Source organism: Indicator indicator, chromosome 24 (genome assembly GCF_027791375.1).
Source record: "Indicator indicator isolate 239-I01 chromosome 24, UM_Iind_1.1, whole genome shotgun sequence".
In the NCBI taxonomy this organism is placed as follows: domain Eukaryota; kingdom Metazoa; phylum Chordata; class Aves; order Piciformes; family Indicatoridae; genus Indicator; species Indicator indicator.
In genome coordinates, this window is record NC_072033.1 from 8,631,502 (window position 1) to 8,658,880 (window position 27,379).

Below are 27,379 nucleotides of genomic sequence, written 5' to 3' on the forward strand. Positions count from 1 at the left end.
ACAGTTCTTATAAGAATGAAATGGGTTTTTACAGCTATTGTCTCTATCAATGATATTATTTGGTAAATAAAGCTTTGATCTCTGTGGGATTTTTAACAAATGTGTTGAACTGACAAAGAATAAATTTGCTTCTTTCATGATGTCATTAAAAAAACCAAAAAAGTACTACAGACAGGTTTAAAAGCCTGTTTTACAAGATTCTTCTGCAGGAATCTAACTGCCATTATTAGCTGTGTGCAGATGTGACTGCCCAGAGCTCACATATACATTTGTATGTGCAAATAGATCATTGATGCATGTGGGCTCTGCTCTGCTTTGCAGCTTTGGTTGCTGTACCATAACTGTGCTTAGCAACAATTCTAGAAGCCATGTGAAGGTGGAGCTCTGGGATGGATCAGCTCTGAAATACAGACATACCTTTTTCCAAAAGAGCTTGCTCAGTGGCATAGGAGTGGATGATGCCCTCTCCTTTGTCACCTCTTTGGGGGCTTCACAGACTGCTGCATGCTGTTGGGCTGCAGGCTCAGGAGCTTTTGTATTCTGCTTAGCTGTCTGCACATCTTGAGAGGAAGGGACATTTTTGTCTGATTTTACAGAGATAACAGGCTGCTGTTCAGTGCTCTATAAAGAAACAGGAACACATAGGCTGTTGGAAACATGTGAAGCAGAAGATACTTACAGCACATTCAGGCATCACCTGGTACAAAAGGTAAACTGCACAGCAGACCACAGCTGCACAGGATACACAAGGCAACAAGGAGCTGCATCCCTGGCCTTTCAAATGAAGTAGTGGAAACAAATTGCATAGTAACCCACCTTTCGTGATTAATTGATAAATTAAAACACTGTCTTTTAGACTGAAAATGACAGTGAGAATAATTATTCAGTATTCATGCAGATAACTTGAATCATTCTACTCACTTTGGTATTAGTTGTCTGTTGGGTCTCTTTTGCAGCCTGAAGGGAAACAAAACACAAAGACAAGTCTGTTTCTGGCAATGTCAGTGCTCACAGTTACACAGTTCAGGAATTGTCTGTGTCAAATTATTTTATTTTTAGTGAATGTTTGTGAAAGTCCTGGCTCCTGCAACCATGGAAACTGCTCGCTGGCAGAGGCAAGGCTGCCTGGAGGGATTGCCGGCTCTCATCCCTCTACCTGCAGCAGCATTGCAGCCTTGTGTAGAATTGTTTTGTGCTCACCCTGTTGTGCTTGCAGTCCTCAACCTATTCTTTAAAAATACGTATCACCATGTACATTCCCGGTTTCTCCAGGAAAGACATTACACAGGGCCTTAAGAGAATAGAAGAGATTTTACTGAGCTGAGTCTGTGTGCACACGTACAAGCCAGAGCTGAGCCTTTTCCGCTGAGGGAATTGCACACCAGTCTGGGATGTGCTAACATCACCTTCCAGGTGGGAAGCTTTGCTTTCTGGGACACAAAACAGAGGCAGATGACTGCCTGGAAATGAAAGGCACAGAACAGCAGTGGCTTTATAACTCAGAAGCAGGAGTCACAGCTCAACAAAGAGAAGCTCTGCAGGTGATGGGATTGGTTTAGTCCATCCACTAATACTTTTGTGCATTAAGTCGGATTTACTCTTTTGTAAATGGAAATATTCAGTGATGTGTCTCCTGGTTTCATCAAAATACAAAAAACTAGAAGATATTCAGTTTGTTAAACTCCTTCCTGGCCAGTGATATATAGGACTATATGCTGACCCTAGCATCCAGCATAACTTATGCTGAAAAGGAGCATCCGAGCTGGAAAACAGAGGAACAGCAAGCCACAAACTCAAGTAAATGTGAGCCCAGTGCCCCTGGGTTTAGGCAGTCTGCCATACACTTTGCAGATTTCTTGAAAGAATAGGTGAGAATTGTTTTGCAGGAGCCAAGATCTTTTTTTTTTTTTTTTTGTGGTTATGTCTAATGAACAAGACCTAGAACCAGCGATAAGTAGTGTAATGCTATGAGCTGGCTTCACTATTAATGTTGAACATAAACGATTAACCCTTCACTTCCAAGTAAAAATTCCATAAATCAGTAGAGTTCTATTGCAAAAATGACATGCAATGCAAGGCAAGTACACACAGATGGGACTCAAATGGCAAATGCCATCCAAGCTCAGAGTTTGAGGTCAAATGGCCAAATCACACTGTGTCAGGGTATGCTATGGATTTATATTAGGAAGACAGCGTTCACAAGGTGCTTTAAAGTTAGTATTCATGGAAACACAGGACACTGAAAAACAATGTTTCTGTTCACCTAGTTGTCAAGCTAGTCTTAACTAAGACACAAAGACACTTTTGAAGACTTTCGAAGACAAAAAACATTCAGAGGAGAGAGAGAGAGTAAAGTTCTTAAATATGAATTAATATATTAAAATGATAATTTCAAATACTGGAATTCATTACCTATTAATCTAGTTGACACATCATAGTAAGGTCTTTCAAATAAGAGGACATAAACAGAAAGAGTTGTTTGCTTAGAAGAGGTGATAACTTCAGGGCTTGCCTGTCACAACAGTGCTCTGATTTGAATCTCCACTTTCTATCAGCCTTACAAGCCAACTGTTGGCACCATTTGAATCCTTCTCCTTTATTCTTGATATGTCATAAATGATACCTCACTTATTGCCTCTGTATTTTGTATGTGGAAAGAAATCTATGAAAATAATCTTTCAAACAACAACAACAAAAAGTAATAACATTTTATGAAACTAATTTTACTGGTGTAAAAATTTAGAGCTGCTGCATTCCTTCAAGATAACAGCTGCTTTAAAATTCTCTCAAATAACCTAATGAAAACCTAATCAGCTCTCCCAACAGCTCACTGCAAAATTTTGAGCTCTTGTAGAAGAGGCTTAGCACCTTAAAAATGCTGGCCAGGTATGATTTCTGCCATCAAACCTCAATTAATTATAAGCAAATAATTTATATTTTAATTGTATTAAATATTAAAAACATTAGCTGTTAATTTAGTATATTCAAGAGGAGATCTTAACTTTAAGCTGTTGGCAAGAACTGTGGTACTAAAACCATTGTTGTTTTAAGACCATTGAAGGAATAACATTGAAAACCATCTAAAAGTGAGGTCTTACAACTATTGAAGGAATAACAATATTCCCAGTAATATGCAGATGACACTTTTATCTAAAAAAAATATAAAAGAAGACAGTGGAGAGAACATTTTTCTTTGAAAATATTTTCAAGATCTCTCTTTGCCTTGTGTCCTTGCTTATAAAGCCCCCTACTCACCAAAAATTTTATGTGGGGGTTTGTGTCAGCATTAAATATTAATTACTTTCCCTCCCCAGTGGAAGGTTCTCTGCTTCTTCGTTCTTTTGGGCTAAAACACTACAATTTTCTGATTCCCTGACACAGAACATTATGGCAGATTATCTTTGGAGTGCAGAAATGCCTAAATATGGACCTTGAGACAGAAATCTGCAGTGACTTTTTTTTTTTCCCTTGAAGATAAAAAGCTCATGTCCTCTGAAACAACCATTTGCACAAAAAATTCATGCATTATGAGCAACTTTAAAGTACCCTTGAAAACCAGACTTTTTCCCTCTAAACCAAACTTAGAATTCAACCAACAATTACTTTTCTGTTTTCAGTGAACAGTAACTACCTAGGAAGGAAATTCTACAGTCTAACCTTCTCTGTGCCGTATCAACTGTCCCAACTCACCAAATCCCCAATTTTCACCCCATAACAGTGCCTGTTAAGGCAATATGGATCATGAAGCTTTGGCTGTAGCTGGACTGAGCTCTTAAGCCTGTCCTACAACTGCAAGTGCTGTTGTTTATCAGTACCTTTTGTTTTAAGTGGGCAGGGAAGTTTAGTGAGCATTAGTAACTGGAAAGCGTGTATCAGGGAAGGTTAGACAATTGGTTTCAGAACCCTGAATTCACAGATGGCACAACAAGGGAAACATTGCACAGGAGGGTTGTTTCCATAACTTGTGGCACAGAAATGCTCATGCCAGCGGTGTTCAGAGCACTGCCCAGCTGGCCTGATGCTGATTTCAGTTACCAATTCAATAACTTTGCTCTGTGACAGGAGCCATCTGTTACTGCTCAGGGTTCTGCTCTTGCTAGGGCTTCATACAGACCTTATGCCTAAAGAGTTTACTAAATGTACTGTGTCCTAGCTTGGGACTGTCTGCCTTCTTTTTCTTGGCTCCTTTAGTTTGGGACTCTGTCGTTGTCTTCGGAGCAGGTTGCCCACCATGGCCTTTTTCCACCTTCGATCCCTTTTATAAAACAGCATTTGAAGTTGAGTACTTATTACTCTTAGTTTACAAAAGACAGTCAACCACTCATATAAGTTAAACTCATAACATTAAAATAAATCCAAACATTTTCTTTCTGCCCAGAACACCAAATTATGTTTGCAATATTTTTTTTTGTTTGTTTTGAGGTTATTGTTTGGGGTTTTTTTCTTTTTTTTTTTCCTGGGTGGTTACCAAGTTTTCTTTCAACTCTCTTTCACCTGAGTACTCAAATAAATATAAAAGCTCAGGCAATCCATTTGACTCAAAATTAAACCAATTTGCCCTTTATTACCTGAGACCCAAGTCCCACAAAGACTAAGACTTCTGCATTTTAAATTCATGAGTAACCAACTGAATCTGGGATTTATAGTGTTGAAATAGACGAATAGATAAACCTTTGAAAAGATCTTCATTCTTTTTATTGCAGCATTAGAGACTTTAAAGTGATTTGCATAATGCATTATTTATGAAAACAGAAGTATGAATATTCATGACATGCTACATAAAATATGTCAAGTTTGCACTAAGGTTCATGAAATGAAAGTATCAGAAATAGTGGTGATCGACTGCCACTAGAAGTGCTGAACGAGTGCTGCTTGCTTTTCATTGTAATCCAGGTACCTGCAGGAGACACTTGTTTTGAGAATCACTGCAGAGTGGTGGCAGAGACTAGATCTCTAAAAAACCAAACAGACAGCACATTGAAAGGGCTACACTACAAAGGGCTATAAAATAAAGAAGCAGTGACAGATGTCTACAACAAGGCGGGAATGGGGGTGGGGAAGCAGCATCAGGCTATTTTTAAGAGGTTGTAGCAGATCCTGCAGCTCAGTGCAGACACAGTTATCCAGTACTGGGTGGAGGTGAACATGTTCAGATATGACTTTCAACAAGTCTTGGGAAAAAAAAAAAAAAAGAGCAACATTTGCTAATATGTTCCATTTAATTTTTCACAACATTGGAAGAAAAGTGTTTTTAATTCATAATCCAAGTACTTCCTCAGAACTTCACTCTTCAAGATGCTGTTTTTTGTCATTTTCCCCTGCTCCTCCAGTCTCCAACACAACCCTCTGGATTTATCAGTGCAGGAAAAAGCTTGGTTTTATGTTAAGAACAATAGGGGCTTTTCTTCTTTCCCCACAATTTTAATCTTTTCCAGTAAAGTAAAAAGGAGGGGAGATAAAGAACTAGACATATTCAAGGTTGCATTACTGAGCTTCAACAACACTAGAGTCTTTATGGTAACTGCAATGTCCATAACGAGTAATCACAAGTATATAGGGCAGCATTCTTCACTATTCAATGTCTCCTTGTTAGGTTTTAAAGCAGAAAGATGCCTTTGATTACCTTGTAGAAAGGAAGATGAGGCATTCTTTACTTCCTATTAGCTACTATCCTGAACTTAATTCTGGTCTCCCTTCAGCAATTTATTTCCTGATTTAATTAAGAATCAGGCTGATACACAGTGAAGAAATAGTTTAATGGGCATGGTGTTATTGGGTTGATGATCTCAGAGATCTTTTTCTGTATTTCAATGACAAATGACTCAAGCATTCGCCCTCTGCATAATCAGCTTGTCCCTCTACAAGCTTCATTTTGTTTTCTTTTACACTTGAACAAGGCAAAAATTAAAGTTCTTTACTACATAGATGCTTTAAAGTAAGTTGACAAGAACTTCCAGAACTATGGAAGCAGAGAGAGACACAAACTGCAAAGAAACAATCAGCCTACCTAGAGTGCTTACAATGTGAATGATCAAACACTGTGTCTGATCAGAACTAGTACAGTAGGAGGAAAGTTCCAGAGTACAGAATATAACATGTATGTGCATGTGAAGCTGAGCTCTTCATCTTGAGGTTGCTTCATTCCAGGCAATTGCATACTTCCTACAAAGTGCTTTATACTATGAAGAGCCTGTGGGCAATAAAACTAAAATTGGCCATTTTTCGCTCCAGTACTCTGCACCATGGTCAGTATTTCCAAATATACAATGATGCAGGAACAAGTTAGAATCTGCTACAGAATGGTCAGATAGGTGGTTTGGGGCAGATTTGATCCAAATGCTGTGTTGGTTAGTATAAACTTGGAAAGGATCAACTAATCCAAGGAAATATGGCTCAGCTCATACTGAGCTCCCACGTTTACAAGGATGAAATAACAAGCCTGAAGGGTGTGCCCAGGCTGCTCAAAGTATACATGTCTTTAGCCAGCTGATTAAAGCCAGAGGCATTGCTGATGACAACATGTTGCTGCAAAACCTACCAAGTACGGCTTTGTTGATGCTGCACAACTCTGCACAGCAGCAGGGAGCATGCTGCCATGCCCTGCAAAGCTGAAGTGGGCTAGGGCTGTTTCTCAGATTCATTGGAGACCTTGGCTGTCCTCCCAGCAATGGGAGAGCACATTGGGACTGGTGTGATGAACACAGGTTCTGCCTGCAAAAGCTGTGCATGAGCAGCCAAAATGAAAGCATGATCAAGACACTAAAAGGCACAGTGGTCCCCCTGTGCCAGCCACCCACTGGAAAGCACCACAGCACTCAGGAAAGGCTCATCAGGCTGCACAAGGGGAAAAGCCTCACTTAAGAAGACATCATTGCTATCAAGACAGAAGTAATTTCCCAGGGGGAGAATATCCATTATTTCATTTTACATGCCAGCTGAAAAATCTGCAGCTTTTCTATACAATGGTTGATAAAGAAAAGTGTTAAAAGGATTCACTTATTTCATTGAAAATGTCATTCCTTGTAACAGGAAGATAGTGAAGATAAAGGAATTCTTTATAAAAAACAACTCCCATTTAACTTCCACATAACAAGTTTGCATGTCCTGCTAGTCACCTGTATTTGTTTACCCTTACAGGTGTGAGAGCAAGCCAAGCCCAAACAGCATATTTGTTTCCAAATTACAGTACCCCTGCACCAACAGTCACCTGTCACAGGAGCACGTGAGTGAGCTTGATAAAGTCAGGTATGCAAACGGGACTAACAACTGGTTTTTCAGACGTTGTGAAAGAGCTACAAGTCTCACAAACAGTGCAATTTCATAGCTACTTCTTCTGGATATCTTGGAAAACCTTAGCCCTGGGTGATGATGTCTGGAATTATTGAGCTATAATCAGAGAGGGTGGTGTACCCTCCACGTACTCACCAAGCTTTCTGGGAAGACTGACTTTACCATTTTAGTATTAGGCTATATAAAGAAAACTGAGTGGGACAAAAAAAAGCCAACCAACCAAACAAAAAACCAACAAAACCAACCAACCAAGCAAAGCAAGCAGCATAGAAAACAAAAGTGTGGATCTCTATAGTGATTTTAGCTACTTAATAGTTCCACAGTAAAAAAAAAAATTCCCTTTTTTAGGGTTTTAGTTTTTGTGTTAAAACTGTAGTTATTATAGTCATAATGATGGGCAAGGACATTTAATGTGGAAGTTGTGTCAGTGATATGCCTGCAAGCTGCTGAAACACTAGATGATAGAAGGCAGTTCAATACAAGTTGTCTCACTTCTGCTTCTGTTGAAACTATTGTAAGTTCTGGCACAGACAGGACAAAAAAAGAAAAAAAAAGGAAAAGTCTTTAAACACCTATGTTTTCCCATTTTAGAAGATTGTTTTCAACTTTGTTTTTTTATAGTTTAGATATTTCTGCCTTTTGGTAGGGTAGGGTTGGTTTTTTGTAAGTTTAGATACATTAGATCAATCTGATATTTTCAAAATCTCTAATAGCAAATGAAAGCTATAATTATGAAGTTTTTCTGAGTTCATATGTAAAGGACTATCAATGCTCACAGACCTCCCCAAAAAAGTTTCCTTTTATCAGTGGAATCCAAGAACAAATGGTTTGCAATGAAAAAAGCAAGAGGTCACATCTGCCTGTCACATGTAGGAGTATTTCTCAGACTGATTCTGTATCTGTCTGACCAATACAGATTTCAGTTCCCAGTGGGAACATTACACACTCTGGTAGTCAGCCTGATGCACTGGAGTAAAACAGCTTGAATGCTCAGTTCACTCTGCTTAACACTCCCTGATCCTCATCTCTGCATGTAAAGGGAAGAATCCTGGAAGTCCCTGTCCCACTCAGAGCAGCTCCATGATGTTGGGATCTCTTTCTGCTTTTTACTGATTTCAGGGGGAAACTGATCCTCACCCACCCTCCTGCACCCCAGGAGTGACCCAGCAGTGGCTTAAAATTCACTGCAGGGCAGGACCTGGGAGCAGCCTTCTGCCCACATCCCTGTCCACCTAGCCACAGAGCTGCAGCACCCAGGGGGATCTCGCTTGTCCTCCCCACCCAGATGTGGCAGCTTCAGCAGGTGCTGAGAGATAAGACAACACACACAACTGCTAATGAAAAACCAGCAGCTCTGCATAGCTCTGTGAACAATGGAGTTAAGAGTCAGGTCATCATCAGCCTTGCAGGAAATGCTACAGTTCAGAACCTGATTTTAACATAAGGTATGAAGAACTGCACAGTTTGTGCTCATCTTGCTTTCAGATTTATTCAGAGAAAAAAATATTTCTGATTACTTCAGATGATAACACCAACTGGGGAAAGAAGCAATAAAATGAAGAGGAAACATGTCAAAAACATCTAGTGACCAGTGACAGGAGGAGGAATCTGCCTACCTTGTCTTCAGAATCACTTTTGGCTTCAGCTTTGCTCGGGGAAACCTTAAATATATTTAAGAAAAACAAAGTCACACCCAGCTCAGGCTTTCAAAATATCTGAAAAATCATATGTTTGAAACCAATGGTTTTTTTCCTAGCACAAAGGTGAAGGTACAATTGTTGCTTTCCCCCTGCCATGTGGGAATATTTATAAAATAAACATTTCTCGAGCACAACTTAAAGTCAATGGCTAAAATGAAAATTATCTAGATCAAAGATATATTATTCAAGCTTATACATCAATTAATCCATAAAAATGAACTTTTAGAGATATTACAAAATAAAGTTTCACCATGCAAAAAAGCCTTAAGACAGCTAAGTGCCTCCAGATCTACACATATCTATGCAGAAGAGGAAGGTTCCAGAGTAGGACAGCATTGTTTGATCATAACTGCACTGTACCTACACAGATGGGGCATTGAGCAACCTGCTCTAGTGGCAAGTGTCTCTGCCCATAGCAGGCTGTTGAAACTAGATGTTCTTTTTCCAACCCAAACCATTCTTTCATCTTTCTATCATACCCAAGTCATTCTCTAAGGCATCTGTTTGGCTTCATTACTTCTCAGTGCCTGTGACAGCAAATGTTGCATTTAGCTCAACATGTCCACATGGGATTTTTATAAGCAATTTAAAGTGCAGCCTAGAGATGAAAAGCATAAGGCAAAAACCTTACCAGTGTTTTAAGGAAACTCATGATGGAATTATCTGTTGAAGCAGACGGTTGGGGGTTGTCTTGTTTTACCTCTGCCTTTTCAGGTTGCTCAGCAGTAAGACCATTGACAGCCGCCAAGTCCTGCCGCAGGTCTTTTCCGTTGCAGGCATCTATCTCCTAAAAAAAAGGGGGCAGAGTTTCCTTAGTCCTAGCTTGCTTAATTTCCAGTGGAATGCAAAAAGTAACATTTGTGACTTGCATTGTGTTGTGCTGAGAGTCACAACCCTAATTCCAGCCATACTTCTCCAGCCTACGTATCCAGAACAATGGAGCATTTGTACATCACTTTCCCCTCTCTTTTAATATATTCTGCATTTGCTGTTGGTTGAAGGAACATTGTTCTCAGCTATCAAGTACAACAAACACAAATAAAGTTGCACACAGCATCCCAAACAACACTGCTTTTCTCTTCTCAAGGCTGAACTTGTGAATAGGAACGAACACTGAGATTTTGGTCTTTGATGGCTCAGTGTCTGATTGTACCACAGAAAGATTGCTTCTGATATTCTGCATCCTGCAGTTCCAGAAATAATTTTTATCTAACAAACATGGTACAGATTAAAAGAAGAGGGGGGAAAGCAACAAAACAAAGTAATTCTGCTGCCTCCTCTCTTCCTAGAAGTACAGTTCCCAGAGCCCAAAAATAGTTCTTCAGTGCTCAAACGCTCACAAAAGTGCAATACTCAATTTTTGTTTAGGCACCTAGACAAAGGTCTGTTTTTTTAAAAAAACCCAAGACTTCCTGCATGAATTTTAGAGAGCTTAGGGCCCTTTTATGCAGAATTTGCCTGCCATTGTGGCCACTTTTGCCTTGAGCCTGCACAGGTAAAGCCAACACAAACACGCAAGGGAGAGCAGCTTGAGACAAGTTTTCATGTCCCAATTCATCATTTCATTTTTCAATGTTTAAGAGTTCTACATCTGGCTAGTAATGTCTATGTGCTACCAATAATCCTCCTTCCTTATGTCTAATTGTCTGTAGGGCTTGGTCATTAAATTGTGTCTCACACAGGTGGCCTTGACTTTGGTAGGGGATTTGAGACTTTATTGAACAGGCAATCATAGTGTCATAATTCTTCAGCAGAAGTTATCATCCCTAACTAACTTGCCAACAGTACACATCTGGCCACATAGGAAGCAATGACTAGAGTTGTTGTTGTTTGGATACTAGATGCCCAGATCACTCCAAAGGAAAAATTCAGGACAAGAAATAAAATTGATGTCCAGGTGTCTCCAGAAAACAGCATCTTTGAGTCACTGCTCTCAAAGCCTGCCTGGTAGTCTAAGTGACGCCAAGGGTTTTTCCTAACCTGCCAATTAGACATAGTGCCATTTTTACTAGGAAAAGTTAAACTGAAGTTGTACTCTTGAGAACTTTTACTTCTACTGGGCAATTAAAGAACCCACAACACTTGTATAGGATTTGCAGAGGACATGCATTTCTGTAGGACATTAAAGGAAGGAATAGACTAAAGTGACAAAAATATTTAAAACTTCAGAGGGCTAATTTAGCACCAGGAAAGAGGAGTATGGAGTGGCCAGTCTCCATGCAGCATTTAAGGAGTTAAACTATGCAAGGTTTTACTGGCAAGAACAGACTTCTGTCTAATTATCCACCCAACATATTCCAAGTTTACCCAGGAAGGAACTCAGAACAGTAGTTCAGAGTGCTTCAACAGGCTATTTAGAAGTTTCTTACAGAGGTCTAACACACCACTTTTTTCAGCTGTCAGTTACAGGTCAGAGGGGTTCCAAGCACAATATGTCCATGCATATGACCATGCCAGCTTCAGCAGCCCTGCTTCCAGGGATGCCATCTAAAGAGCTCTGGTCATAAGACAAATGCTTTGTCTATTTCAAATGTTAAAGGGCCAACAAAGGCCTGAGGCAAGAGACCAAAGAAACAGAAGGCAGAAGATCTATTGCTAAACAAAATTAGCTTCATAACTGGAGCACTTGATGCTATCAAACCCTTTGCTACTTGATGCTATCAAAAATAAGCAAACCAGGCTTTTCACACACATTATCCCAAGGTCTGGTGTTGGCCTGCACTCTGTTTAGGAGGAAGGGATCTTTTTGCTAAGCACTGTAGCAAACAGCTGTTTACAGCGGGAGGTAACGGACGGCTGCAGAGGTGAAGTTCTACCATAAGCAGCATCAGGTCTTCCAAGGCTATCTCCCTGCTAAAGCCACTCTTCACCCTGCAGAAGTGAGAGCTATTGCAGACTGCAGAGCTTGAAGCACATTGCCATCCAAAAGATCCCTGAACTCCAGCTTGTACAGCACGAATGGGAGCCCTAGTGACCCACTACTGCACAATGAGCCCTACTCTGGGACTCCCAGGTCAAAACTGCCATTAGCTACTGCGAAACAACTCAGATCTGGACTTGGATGGATGCTGTGATCCATCTTGTGCTTTCGTGGGAATACTGCTGTAGGAAGGAGCACAGACTCAGGCCGTCAGCATATAAATCAGGGAGAGAATGTGGAGTCCTACAATGTCACATTTTCAGAGCCGTAGTCAAATAACCACAAAAACCTCTGTAGCAGCTCACTACATAATAATCTGTGCAAAGCCCCAGAGGCAAATAATGAAAGAAAAAGCTAGAAATAACAGAAGAAAGTCAGCATTAGAACTTAACAGATACTATGTAAATGTTCAATTCATTTCTTTGAGGAGTCAAACTTGGGGATAATAAACACCTTAAATACTTACACTGTAGTTTCAGTTCAGTCATTAGAAAAACATATCAAAAGATTGTACTCCTGCCAGCACTTTTGTTTGTATGAATCATGGCTCAGAGAAACATTTCAGGCATATAATTTATCTTTTCTTTGGCTTACATAGTAAATGCTTCATGAATTCATGAATTCTGCCCTTGTTTTAATTATGCTGTGTTCTGAATGTAGTTTTGTAAACCACAAAAATAAAGAGTGGTTCACCAAACACAGAATGTTTGTGCAGCTCTTAAGCTACAACTGTGGAGCCTCTCTCTTACTTACCAGCAATGCTGTTTGTTTTGTGTTGGCATTCAATTCAGGGAAACTTTGCTTTGCTTTTAGCTTTTACAGATACTACAAGTCCTAATCCACAAAAAAAAAAAAAAAAAAAAAAGAGGAACTGTTGGCAACAATATCTGGATTTTTAGTATGATTATTTGGTAACAGTTTGTAGTTACTACAGAAACAGCAATTAAATTAGACTTGGTCATTCTCCCATCCTACATGGGAACTAGCAACTTTAGAGGGAACAGAAGGCAACTGTGCTGCAAGGCAGAGTCACAGCCTTTGTTTCAGAAATGGTTGGCAACACATCAGAAGTGTTTAATTGATATATTTTTCCCAGAAAAGGTCCTTAACTCCTTTTCCTATTTGAAGAAAGCAAAAAATTACTGTCCAGAAAGTCAAGGATAAGATTAAAATGTCACTGTCCCCTGTGATACAGTTCTGGCACTCATTTACAGTGAGCAACTCTAACCCCAGTTTTGAGTCTGCAAAGATTTTCAGTGACACAGCTTTAAGCTTGTGTGTAAAAGATGTACAGGCACCTTTGTTAAACAGGAAACCTGTCCTCAAGCAGACACCCAAGCACCAAAAACCTGTTGTGTGGGCTAGGATCCTGCAAACACTTACACATACAACCTATAGCTGATGAATGCCTGGGATTTCCATGTTATTCCCATTAGTGAGGTTTAAGATGTGGATAAGCACAAGTTGAAGACTGGAACAGAATTCAAAACTAATAATAAACCTGGGTATAACTTACAAAAAAAGCTTGACCTGAATGAACAATGCTTCTAGTATCTGTTTGAACTGGCAAAATAAGATTTAGATTATTTTTCTCTGTCCCCTGATGGTTGCTCATTACAAACACTTGCCTGCTTGAGCTTTCCCAACATGACTGTTTGCCTCCAGCAAATGTTTAACTTGACTTCTGGTCAAAGCTATTTCAGATTATTTAATTACAGAGAATTTCACACTGTACAGCTTTAACAGCACCACCCATGACCTTTCATACTCTACTTTGCAAAATTGAAAGTTAAGAATTTTGTATTTGATTGTAAAAGTAACAATCATTGCATGCCACAGACAAAACTTACCCTGTGTGTATTAGTCAAAAATATCTGCAGGAATTCACAGCATTGAAAAGCTTCAGTCTTACAAGCTGCAGGCAGAAGTGCCAGTATGCACTGAATAGATTATTCATTGTGAATTATTCAGCCTGTTCTGTTTCTAGAGTGAAGGACTTGATATTCTGCTGGGTTGAAGCTATGGATTCTGTAAATACGTGCATACCACTGCGTGAAACCCTAGTGACAGATGCTGCCTTGGAAAGGCAATGGTCAGAATTGCAACTGTTTTAGTCTTACAAATGAATCTTCAGAAAAATGTTACAATTGACAAGTTTATACAAGAAATGTGATCTTTGAATTTGAGGAGGTGTAAGACACAGAATATGAGGTAGAAGAACAGAAGTCAAAGAGACTTTTGGGGACAGTCTGCAATGTCATCAGTGCAAGCAGTGAGCATCCTGTTAACTACGTCCAACACTACCCAAAGCATTAGCAATCATACAGCAGGATTATTTGTAAGCCTGAGCTAGGCCAACAAAAGCAATTCCTATTAAAACAGTATTCACACACAAATTCTGATAAGGAGGCCATGCAGCTAGTTTCTCCCTCCTGGTCCTGATGTTGGATAGGATTTGAGCTAGATCACCAATTAGTGTATTACTGGCACCTTTCCAGCAGAACTAACAAGAGTTATTCACAGATTCACAGACAGCATGGGGTGAGAAGGGACCCTCATAAGGTCATCTTTTCCAAACCCCCTTCATTGAGCAGGGACAGATCAGGTATTCCACTTATCTCCATTCAAGAGTTAGACATTTTCAATATTTAACTACCTGAAAATTAATTCTATAATTGCTGATGTTAAACTTTTAGGAAGTGGAAAATCTAAACTCCTGTATTTTTGGCTCCTTTCTTTTTAAGTATGCTCTCTCAGATATGGTAGTTCATTTCTTATGTCACAGTCTCATCTCATAAAAATCAGTTCTAAGGGATCACATTTCCTTAACTAAAAAAAAAAAAAAGAATAAATGAAATCACAATAGCTAAGTGGGAAAAAAATTGTTGCTATATAATACAGCTTATTCCAGTATGTAGGGTAGGCAAAGACCTGCTATTGCTCAAGAGTGTCTATTTCAAGAATGGCATAAAACATGCTAAATAACTTCTTTAAAACCATCCAGTGGCAAACTGCAATCTCCTAAAGCATAAGAAACAATCTTACTTTCAAGTGTTTTTGTTTTCATTGGTAGCTGGCCAGTGTTCATTATCCTGGCAATTGGAGAATGAACACAGCTATCTTGCCCAAACCTTTCAGGGAAATACAAATGGATTTAAAGTCGAGGTCAGATGCCAGCATTTAGTCATGAGGTAGACATCAGAGCTATTCACTACTCCTCCACAGGTTCTTCTCCCATATCTGCATTGAGCCAGCCCCACGGGGGTTACCTCCAGCACCGATTCACTCATATGTCCATCCCTGCATCACCTTGTCCTGGGCCATTAATATTCCCAAGACGTTTCATTAAGAATGAAATGGATATTCCTAGTCAAGCACTTGCCTTCCCCTGTGGGACACTGTTTGATGCGCTCTGTAATCCAGCAGCTTCTCTCGCTGTGATGTGCCCGTCAGGAAGGTCTGAAGTCTGCTTTTCCTCCTGGGTATCAATTTGCCTTTTACTCCTTTCGTTTCCCTTCTCCAGTTTGAAGATCCTGTCAAAGAAGGTTACTTGTTTTGGCTTTGAGGTGGTCACATCCTCTCCCTCAGGTGTCACTGACGCTGTGAGATCGATGTCATGAAGTGATGATGCTGGTGGGGCCTGGGTCAGGTTTTTATGTGAGCCTTCCTCCCGCACAGCTGCTGCGGGAACCTCCACACTGTCACTCGGGGCTTTGTTCACTCCGGGTGCCTCTGGGCTGACATCAAGTTTTGCCGATCCAACTGATGAATCTGTAGCTGGATCTTCAGTACGCCCTGGTACAGACCATGAAAATGTGAAGACAGAGCGGGACTTAGCAGATGGCAGAGCTCTCCTGGCAGCGCTCCCGAGACTCTGCCCGCCCGCGTCGGGAACAGGGCTCTGCTCCATTGTCTTCGGGGAAGAAATGGCCACATTATCCTGTGCAACACTTGCCTTTGCATCCACTACAAACAGAAGCACAGAACAGTGATTATCCAGCACAGCAAAGAAGTTATACTGGGTGTACAATTAATCATGGCAACCTTGCTCTTTAATAAACTCATTGCAAAATGTGGAGCCTTAGGGAGGACCACACAGAGTGGAGCTTGTTCAGAGACCCTGCTGCCTTCCTGTGCTAAATGCAAGCTGCTGTTCATCTATCAGGTCCGCCTCTCTGATTTTCTTTCCTGTCATTCCTGATTGAAGTTGGAGCAAGTTTTAGCTTCTTCACAGCCCCCTCTCAGCTACCAAACTCAGATAATAGCCCGGGGTTTTGACTGCTCAACTCAGTGGAGATGCTGAGGATATTTTACCTCTCAATTAAAGAAGTGATATAAAACAAACAAATAATTAAATAAATCAATACAATTTGAGACAACGTTATATATTAATGTATTACACCTTGCCTCTGTCAAAGCTAAACAGGAAGAAAAAAAAGAACAGAAACAGTGAGGACTGATTTCATTTCCTGGCTTGCTGAACTCCACAGAGCTTTGCAGTCATAACTTATTTCATTCATGTTTCCAACATTGTTCCTTGCCTTGCTGCCTACTCTGCACAGTGTGATTTACACTTGCAGTTCTCTACTGTCTGTAGGTTAATTTAAGCCTGGTTCAAGTGTTTAGAAATGGCATCTGAACCAGGCTCCTTATTCTTACATTTCTACCTCTTTACCCATGAATATTATGGCTCTTAACACATTTCCTCCCTTTCCCCCCAAAATTCTCACAGTAATTCCCTTTTGTCTGCACACACAGCCACCACACTTCAGATGTGAAAAAAAAACCTTTCATCTTAAAAACTATATTTTATAATAGTATAATTACAGTGCACTTTGATGATACAGTTGAGTTGAAAATCCCTTGTACTGTGTATGGAGACAGGAGGGAAAGGCTCCTGCTTTACAGAAGGGAGAAAAAAAATTTCTTGTATCTATTTTGTGGATGGGAGACTGAACCACAGATTATGTGGTCTGAAACCCCAGTAAACAAGAGGAGCCTTGTTGAGAGGTAAACCTTACAGCTCCCCTCAGTTTGAGCTACTCATCCCTGCTTTGTCTAGAATATATATCTGATTTCCCTGTCAATCATCACCAGGGTTTTCAAGGATGAGTTTAGATCTACTTAATTATAACTGTGAAGATCTGACAGTCTCAAACTGACTTGCTAAATTAGAATTTTTAAATTGTCAGGTTCAATGCAAAATTGAAATTATTTCAAATTATAATTGCAATAGTCTAGTCAATATTATGCCCTTCACATTTTACTTGAACAGAAATAAAACCCCAGATACCAACACAACCTGACTAAAATGCCTGTATTCCACTCTACAAATCTTCAGTGTTCAGTTTTTTCTTTTTTTATGACAAGGAAGGAAGAAAATTTTTAGATCACAGCTTTCAAAACTACTCCTTTTGCTTTTCACAGCAAAATTACCCCACATTTCCACTCTTCCAAGGATTTTGCATCATGCCACAGAGGCAGCAGCAGGCACTGTGTACCCTGTGCCTGGGTCCAGTTGATACTGTTCTGCAACAGGGACCATGGTCATGGAGGAGAAGAGAGCCCCAGCATCCAGACATGACATCCTCATATCAACAGCCCTAATTCAGTGACTAAGGGTCCCTGTTGGACCCTTGTTTCACAGTTCAGGGTTCATACTGGCTAGCAGGAGATGGAAGCATCCTTAAACCCAAGGGACGAGAAGTGCCAGCATGCCAGCCTGAATCTCAACTGACGTTACTGAAATTCTTGCCAGCACTGGAGGCCACAGCTGACAAAGGAAGGGCTGTGGTGGCACTATTCACAGCATTTTACCAGTGGCCAGGGAGCTGGTTACTAACTTCTCTGTTTTTAACATTTTTAATCTGACATTTGCTTGCTTATTGCGTTTGGGTGCATGCAAGCATGCAGAGGGACCAGAACATTGAGCACAACCTGTTCTGTCCAGGTAAACAGATTTTCACTTCTTTATGTACACTCTAATAGAGAATTTCAGCCTCCACCCTGAATTCTCTGTCACCATTCATATAGGAAAACAACTCCCACTGGTAAGAATCCTTTGCCAAGTATTAATCTTCTGCAATTTTTCATGAACACAAGGGATTGTGTTGATTTTTCATCAACACACTGACATACAAATAACTAAATACTCAACCACCTATTCAGTCAGGGTCAGTAAATCTCAATTACACTTTGCTAAGCCTCCTGTAATATTGTATGACAAAAAAAAAAAAAAAGAAAAGAAAAGAAAGAAGAAAAGAAAAGAAGTGAAGCAATAATTTCTAATTATAGTTGGAAACTTGGGAAGGAAGCAAAAAGCAAACCCTTCCCCAGCTAAAGAAAGCAGAAACAATATCCATTGGAAAATTATTGTAATAGATGCTGAACTTCTGCTTTATGTAACAGATAAAAAAATTAAACACAGGAAAACTGTCTTTAGTGTAAAAATAGGAATATAGGCTCATCATTAAGAAAACCAACCAAACAAAAAGTAGCTCATGAAGCTATCAAGCTCCTTTTATCTCTAATTATCATGGAAGGAATGAAAGACCTGGAAAACATCACCAGCAAGAGCTCTGCAGTGTGTCTCTTGCGTCAAAACAGTTTGAACTTTTTCAGGGAAAGTCTGCTCAGACATCAGGCAGAGCAGATCCCACTACCAGAAAGGAGACACTACTGTGGTGGGTTGAACAGAGCAGTTTGACTTATGCCATATTTGCAGCAAATATGAACAAGAAAGGCTTTGAAATTGCAGTATTTGAATGAAAAGTGCACGATATTTTTGTTTTAAAGGAGACAAAGAAGTGCCATTCTTTCCAAAATTATTCCACAAGCCAGGGGCAGAATAAGGAATGGAAGCAAAACATCCCAAACTCTAGGCCAGGTCCGTATGTAGATCAAAGCTGCTTACTGTGAATCAGATTAATAACTGCTCTGAAATTAAAATCAATATACAATTTACAGCAGTGCTGTGAGGTTGCATTTCATACTACTACTACCACTACACAGGCACTTCCCTTTCAAGTATTTAACAAAAGACAGTCATACTACAGAGGGTTTGTACTTCCTTTCCCTTTAATACATCAGGGTATGGGTAAAAGGCAATACTAGAGCTGCACAAAGTCTCTCCTGTGAGAGCACTCAAAATAGGTATATTTTCCTGAAATTTGCTAGATTAGATGAACTTTATTCCTTGATTTCTAAACAAAGCTGTACAGAGAAGAGTTACAGTTAGTGCAATATTATGTCAATACCATTTCCCTGCTCAGAAATAATTGCTGACAGACTTTCTTCCCCTCCTCTTTATATCTTTGACTTTAACATGTCAAGCTGAGGATGAGGAACAGCAAAGGCACAGAATTTTGCTGGCACAGAACGGGATCAAATCTGCAGAACTAGCACTGAATTTTAAAATGCAAGTTCTTAGGTTTTAATAGCCAGAGCCAGCAAATAAAACATCGTAATGGACAAAGTCTTAACACAAGCACAGGCTGTAAATTGACCATGTGAGCTGCAAAGCTGACCATACAGGTATGGAACTATTTCTGTTCATTGTGGGACCTCATGTATGCAGGACCCCACAGGCAGCAGCAGAACTCAGAACATGGGTGCAGAGTACCTGCAGCAAAGCACCTCTCACATGCTTTAGGGACCAAGATCAGAGGGAACAGCAGACATGGGCAGGAATCTTGAGGATATGACTGACATGAAAGGAGGTTCAGTGCTGCCAGACCAACATAAAAAGGCTGTGAGATCTTTTGTCAGCTGATTTGCTATTGCTAATCATAGGGAATATAACCAGAATTCAGTCTGGTGTACATAACAGATGGCAGCCAAATTCCCTCAAGTGGGACCAAAAGGAATTCTGTCTAGCACTTCCAGATTGCATTCTCCCCTCTCTCACTATAACCTGATTTTTCTCTGTAGCTTACTCTTAGTTTACTCTTTCCATTCTTAGTAGGAACTCAAGCCATGCACTAGGTAAGTATCTATTTTTGACATTGCTTGCCCAAGGTCAATCCTTCAGATGTTTTCTTAAAACATCCTCCTTTTACTCAGTCTGATTGGGAGTCTGGTTTCAGCAGATACATGCACCTTCAGTAGCTAATACTTACACGTAGGGGACATGTAAAATAATGTCTGTGCTGTCTTATGTTCACAGCTTCTCAGCTCCTGCCACTTAGCCTACTGACTGCTTCATAGTGCAACAGATTTCTACCCATTGAATGAGGAACAACTTGAAGTGGCAAGGCCTTCAACAGAGACATCTCCTCCTATAGGCTACTAGCACACAAACATGCCATGAAATAAATGCTTGAAGAAAATGTTTTGATGCTCTGTTGCTTTTGAAAATAATAAAAAATAACAAAAAATTTAAAAATCAGGTATTGAAACCAAACAGAACAAGCCACTAGCTACAAATGTTAGTGCCTCTGACTATTTTGAATACAAGCCAATTATAAATAGATATTTTACTTAGCAATGTAATTATAGTACCACAGCATTATTTTGTTCCCTGGAGTTCAGATAATCATGGAGACAATGGATTTTAGTGGCCATGAAGGAACCATTAAGGGCTACAAGGCAACATTTGCACCACGAAGTCCATAAGTACAGGCCAGCACAATGGATTACAATAAGCCCAAATGAATTACTGCAGCAAATACTAGGCTTAAAAAAATTAAATCCTTAGCAACAGAGTGGAATTTCTATTTTACATTTCCAGCAGATCTTTATATGTAGCGTAGGCTAATTTTTGTTCCATTATTTAGAATTGGGTTGATATCATAGTGCTACAGGAGATGTAGAATTTTCAGATCTCCAACCACAGCTCATTTGTTTGGGAGATCCCCAAAGACCATTGTGACAAGAATAAGTGGCTGAGTTTTCAGAACCACTAGAGAATTCCAAATAAGTCATCTTCCCCTTTCTTAGTAAAGAAAAATAACCAAACTTAGCTTTTTTTTTGCAGTCTTGCTCAACTATTCCATGCAAATAAAGTTGATAGTACATTTATGTTCTAAGAATAATTTTGCTTCACTAAGCTAACCAGCATTGTCCTTTACCCAGCTTTCCTGAAATTAATGGAAATAGGTGCAGAGAAGCCAGCAGCAAGAATAGCTAAACTGTATTGTGTTTCACAACTTAGAGTTATTGCAAGGCACCCATTTCTGTTAACAGCAGCACTTGCTGAATCAGATTTATCCTCTGCAACAAAGGAATTGCATCTTAACTGAAGTTTTCTCCCTTGTGTCTTCTTTCTTTTCATAACCGAATCATTGTTTTAATCTGCATGTAGTAGCCACACAAATCCAAACAAAACGTTACCTATTTTGTTCTCCTAATAGATTTTTGCTCCACGTAGTGCAAATCTCAGAGATGTGTGGCTTTTTATTCTGGCCTTCTTCCCTTTGCCTGTTATCCAACTAGTACTTCTGTTTTTTAAAGCGCAAGCAGGCCAACACAAAACATTAGGAAAAGTCAGGACCAAATTTGCTGTCTTTTTACTGGCAAAGCAAGACATCCTAAAGTACCAGTAAGGGCATCAACTACTATTTAAATGGCATTGCAGGAGGAGAAGGTGGATGCTATCACTCTGAGCAATGTCTACAGCCCTGATAATCAATAGAAGCAGGAAAGGCAAATCGTGGAAAGAATCCCTAAATCCCCACATCTGTCAGCCTGTTTGAGCAGAAGCAGCAAATGTAGGGAACTAGTCACCAATCTGCTCACCCAGATGTGAAACAGATGGTGATGGGGGCTCTTCCAAATAACATTACTTCCTCTGGTCATATTAAGTTAACTCTCTGGCTTCTTTGTTTCATTACATTAGCAGATATAGATTTCATAGACTCGTTTATCAGCTATACCATTTAATGCACAGCACATGGGCTGATCACTGGCAATCACAGAAATGCAAACTAACAAGACAAAGACCACAAGCATACATCTAACAACTATTAATAAAAATCCTCTTGTTTCACTTGCCTCAGATTACAGTAATATTCTTGCTTTATTTTGTTTAAGAGACACTATCAGCTATGTTTTGTATAGGAATAACTTCTCTTTCCATCTCTTTCATTTCACCAAGTTCTTTCTTACATGACACAAACCAGCAAGATTGCAGCAGTATCCAAATAGTTAACAATTTTAACTGCTTTTTCAACATTAATAAAGTTAAAATACGACAGGACAGTCCAATTTTTTGACTTGCTACTTAAACTGATTTAGTAATTATATTAATTAGCTAATCCATTTAAGTAAAACAATGCCATATGCTTCATTTTATATATTAAAACGCACACTTAGTTTCTCGATCTTTAAACAGTGTAAATCATCTGCCTTTTATTTACTTCCCAGAACTCTGCTGGTTTTCACCAGCAGAAAAAACAGAGCTACAGGCTTCTATTTTCTAGTAGGTGATCATTTAAACTGACTTATTAAAGCTCTATGACATTAGAAAATTAGCCATGGAACAGAGACTCTAAACTGTAATCAGTACCCTCCACATATTGCCATACTAGTCTTAGGTTATTTTTGTCTAAGCTTAGATTTCTCAACTGAATGTAACAGGCTGTGAGGGCTCTCTTAACCATGAATAATATTTTACTTCCTTAAAGATAATTGCTGGGGTTTATTGTATTCTGGGAACAGAAAAAAAATCCAGTGCAAGTAACTCACAGGTAAAATTAACACAGCTAAATCTGCAGAGATGTGCACTGAAGCAATGCTGCTCCAAATGAGTGCTGCCTGAGTGCTCCTCAGAAAGGCTCCAATACCAACAAGAGGTGGAAGGAGAAATTAATGAGGTGCTAAAAGGTGAGGAGAGAGACACATGTCTGTAGATGAGAGCAGTCACCCATGAATATGTGGAAAGAAATTTTCAAAACTACTTGGAGCCAAATTTGTAATGCTCAGGCCAGGTAGTTCACATTAGATTTTCAAGATGTCAACACTGGAATGGGGACTCAGGTGCTGGCAGGCACCTTTTCCTGGTGAGCCCAAAGTCCAGCCTGACACTGGTGTGATCACTCCAAAACCCATTTGCTGTCCTGCTGTGAACACCACCCAGTTAAGTCTGAAATGGGATGCCCTTCCCAAGTAGTGATTTACTCATCCCTACCACCCCCCCCCCCAAAAAAAAAATATTTAACTTCTACAGAGAGACAAACAAGTCATGCCTCTTGCTCTTATTGCTCTGGCAGTCACTGAGTAATATCTAATGCCTCTGGTAACAGCAACAGGAGAGAGGTGGTCGGGGTCACAACAGCAGCCTTGTGACACAGTCTGAGTTAATGCTGGTAAACAGGATTGACTTCTTCAGAATACTGTTGCCAGCCATGCTGCATTCCCAGCTGTCACTCAGCCAGCTCTAGAAATTACTGTGCTATGCCTAGACTTTCTAATTCACTAGGATTCAAACACAGGCAGTTGACACAGTTAAAGTTTGCTTACTAAGGTCTCACTGCACATTACACATACTCTGCTCTTTTCAAGAAGTCTACTACTTCTTAGGTGAGAGCAAGGTAGGTCTCTGGATGGGAAAGTTACCACAAAGAGGTACCAGAAGTGGCATTTTACTCAGTTGCAGAGACATTTTTTATAACCACACCACTGCAGGTATTATGCCTATCACCTTACATTACTTTTCCAAGCCAAACACTTTTTCTAAATGATAAACAGGACAAAAAATATCCCTATATACATTTTCTTTTCAGAAACTAATTGTTTGGTACCTTTGAAGTCAAAGCAATGCACCTGCTGAAGAACACAGGACACAAAATGAGAGAATAAGAAGGAAAGTCTTAGATGAACAAACAGGTTCCCACCACCCCTGCACTGGAATACTTCACACCAACCAAAACCTTCAGTCTACAAACCCACTTTTTGTCAACCAGGTACAGAACCAAATTCTTAGAACAATTCAACAGCCTCAAGTTTCTTAGGAAATATGTTCCCCTTTTACTCTTGGTTATCTTTCAACTTTCAAGCTTCTGAAAAAATATATGTACCCATTCATAAGTAAGAGCTGCACCATGGGCTCATCTTTTAATTTGACACCATACACCAATATTTATTGTTGCCCCAGTATAAACCTCTCTCTGCCTGTCTGGTGGCAAAAGAATTGCAAAGGTGTCACCTGTTCCCAGGACATACCTTCACCATTCATTACAGGAGAATGAGACTGAACAAATGCAACAGATCCATTTTTAATGTTGTCAGGAGATTCGGATAGAGCCTGAAATGGCAAATAACACCGTTCTTAGGGCAGGGTACATCATGGAATTTAAAAATTGCAGTATGTAACAGTCAGGGAAGTTGATATTGGGCAGCCCACACTTACCTGGTAGCTTTTTACTGTACATGTGTTGTCGTCTTCAGTTTCCTCTGGGACGCTCATTGTATTCCCCATAGTTCCTGTAAGGTGGAGGAGAAAGAAAAAAACCCAACACCTAAAGCAAATAGCCCTTTCTTTCTCATTAATATAGATTTACTGCCTAATTCAAATTGAGAGACAGACAATGGTGACAGACTTTGACAAGCTGCTTCAATTCCTAATAAGCCCTCCCTGCTCTCCCAAAGACACCTGCCCTTAGCAGCAGCCTGCACCAGCCTTGTTCACACCTAGTTAAGCACAGGGGCTCACAGCTGCTCCTAAAAAAAAGCCACAAACTTACAAACTTCTCTTGTTTCTTGAGGAGAACTGGATGCAATCACACCTGCATCATTCATTAGTACTCAGTAGAGACTAACAAGGGTTCAGCAGCAGTATGGAATGAAAAAGACCAAAAACTGTCAATAAATGACAGCAGCCTGGTAGGAAATTATATTTTATTATATTATATATTTTTATTTCATATATCTTATGAAAGCTCACTTTTCATAAAAATCAAAGCCAAAAAGCCCCCAACAATAACAACAACAAAGAACCCAAACCAAAACAAAAACCCCATCAAAACACAAAACCTAGAAAACACACAAAAAAAACCCCAACTAATCAAAAATGAACAAAAGAGACAAAAGAGGCAGGATGTAAACTCTGAAAATTAAACCCTGCGTGTCCTGCAGTTATGTGCAACAAATCCTCTGGGGAAAATTTTCACCTGTGGCTGTGGCTTCACCACTCAACTGCAGCTCACAGAAGTAACCAAGCTATGTTTTCTTCACTAGTTTGAGCACTGCCAAGACTGCAGCTGCAGCAAGTGAGAGACAATATGAACCAACCACTGCAAGATTCTGTGGTCCTGGATGTGTTTTTTGAGCATCTTGTATTGCTGCAGCTGCAGCATGGCTGATACCTTAGCTAGCCAGTTTAAAACGGCTTTCTTACGTTCATACCTACTGAAGTCACAGCTCTGACAACAATCCATGTTTAGCCTTTTTCCTGTCTACAAGTACAATAAAAGTGTTGGGTTTGTTATTGCTGATTTGGTTTTTTTGTTTCCTTTACTTTCCCCCTTAGTTTAAAATATATTTATGTACCCTTTGAGCTCACTATACTTTAGGTCCATAAATTCTGAGGCCAAACACACTCCCTGCAACATGGCTGAAGGTCAAATCAGACTGAAGTCAAGAGGAAGTTTCCTGTTGTCTTTGGTTCAGGATATATATATATATATAGTTAAAACTACACAAATAAACAACAAGGAGGAATTATTTTGAGGCACACCTTAAAAGGGGAAGGTCTCCAAAGACAAGAGAACTGGAGCCTGCTCCAGCCTCAGTGCTCATGCAGTTGGATGCTGTGTGCGGACGCCATGGGTACCAACTGCTCTTCTGCTTTGTTATTGATCTGGTTTATGCCTGTATGGACCAGTGAAGCTGCAGAGGTATGAATGAGAGTAACTTCTTCAGTGTTTTAACTGAGCAATCATTGGATTGCTTTTCCTTCTTTTATCCAATTGTATTGGATAAAAGAAGGAAAAGAGTAATTTTGCTAAATCATGTTTACCAGAATTGGAATGAGGGGGCTGGGGGCAGCTCTGCTTTCAGCCCACAGCCTCATGTGCCTGCTTCCAGTTACTCTTACACAGCTTAAGCCGGTTGTGAGTCTTTTTTTTTCACCCCAGCCTACAAAAAGATGCTTTACAGGGATGGTCCAGATCTGCCTTCTATTTTATGCTGCATTCTAGCTGATGTGACATCCAAGCTCCAGAGCTGGTTAATGTTCTCTGATAAGAGCCTAATGCACAGATGCTGAAACATGAACTGCAGTTGTGTGCTGCTGAGACCGCTGCATGAATGGTGGCTTTAGGACTGAGCCTTGATTTTAGAGTGTATAGTTATTGTGCAGGGGATTTATCTTCTCAGCTGATATTTCCACTATAAATCAGAACTTCTGATTTGTGGTGGAAAACAGCCAGCATTTCCCCATAGATGTACAGTGGCCTCCTGTCCTTGCTGTGTAATTCTGTTTCCTAGCAACTTTAAACATTATCCTATCAGAAGAGAAGAAAACAAGATTCAAAACCTACTACTGGGTCTCGATGGTAAATTGAGTATCTGGTTGAATTCAGAGGATTTACTTTTGTTTTCCATTCACAATGCCTTCTGGCTTATGCCAGGAGAAAATTTAAGCAGAAGATGGAAGACTGCATGTTGCTTGCTTTCTTTGTCACGTGCTGTAAAATCAGTACATATCTGTGAGGAGTAAGGGAAGCAAATTCCTTTTTAATTTTTTTTTTTTCATTTTGGCAATGATTTGTAGCTTGATTCTCAACTACTGCTGTTTCCTGTCCATGCAACTCTACTCTTGTCAGGTATGTTGTCTTTAGATGATACAGAGCAGAGATCACAGGCTCTGATTGCTGGCAGACTTTGCTCTAGGAGAGATTACCCATTCTCTACAATCAAGTTTATAATTCTCACTGGAATAAAACACAGACAGTGGTCATGTGGAATTTGAAAACATTTTCATTCACCAGAACCCTCCTTCTCATAGAAAGCTGAACAAGACTTGGAGATTATTTTTTGCTAAAAATGGGACAAACCTGCTATATAACCCTCTTGGGAATATGCTCCTAAAACACCAAATGCAATTCTCCACCATGCACGTATAGAATATGCCTTCAGGGGTTTTCCCTCCTTGTGAGAGTACTTGATGAATGAATTGCAGCGAGTTTTGCATTGTGTGAGCAGTTTTACCACCGTGTTCTGGGGCAAAGTGGCTAGTGCAGAGTGATGACAAGTCTGTGGCCGTTCCTCTGGGTACAGAGGTAAGTGAATGGCACAGCCTCACAGTTCTGGCCGGGGTCCTTCAGCAAAATTAGGAAGATAAACATGTATGTATCGTGTGCTTCTGTCCTCTTTTAAAGAAGAACCATGAAAGGTCACTGCCACCTATAGACAGAATTGAGCAGCAGCAGGACTGACAGCATACACACACAAAATGGTATCAAACTGGCTGAGCTTCAACTTGCCAAGCAAATAATGCCACAGCTATTCACTTCTGTTGTCCCATCTAGAA

At 39.9% G+C, this 27,379-nt stretch overlaps 1 protein-coding gene across 1 annotated transcript in view; it reads right to left on the reverse strand.

Annotated features, from left to right (window-relative positions):
* The window catches only part of BCAS1 (brain enriched myelin associated protein 1), a 48,138-nt gene extending 23,801 nt beyond the window's left edge, over positions 1 to 24,337 (reverse strand). Inside the window, exons 1-8 of the mRNA XM_054392046.1 lie at positions 24,257 to 24,337; positions 24,070 to 24,151; positions 15,293 to 15,876; positions 9,622 to 9,777; positions 8,907 to 8,951; positions 4,115 to 4,255; positions 922 to 957; positions 418 to 621 (exon numbers count right to left, since the gene is read on the reverse strand). Of these exons, the coding sequence (XP_054248021.1) occupies positions 418 to 621; positions 922 to 957; positions 4,115 to 4,255; positions 8,907 to 8,951; positions 9,622 to 9,777; positions 15,293 to 15,876; positions 24,070 to 24,151; positions 24,257 to 24,325 (1,317 nt within the window). The 5' untranslated portion in view covers positions 24,326 to 24,337. The remainder of the gene's footprint in view (positions 1 to 417; positions 622 to 921; positions 958 to 4,114; positions 4,256 to 8,906; positions 8,952 to 9,621; positions 9,778 to 15,292; positions 15,877 to 24,069; positions 24,152 to 24,256) is intronic.
* Positions 24,338 to 27,379: the final 3,042 nt, after the last annotated feature.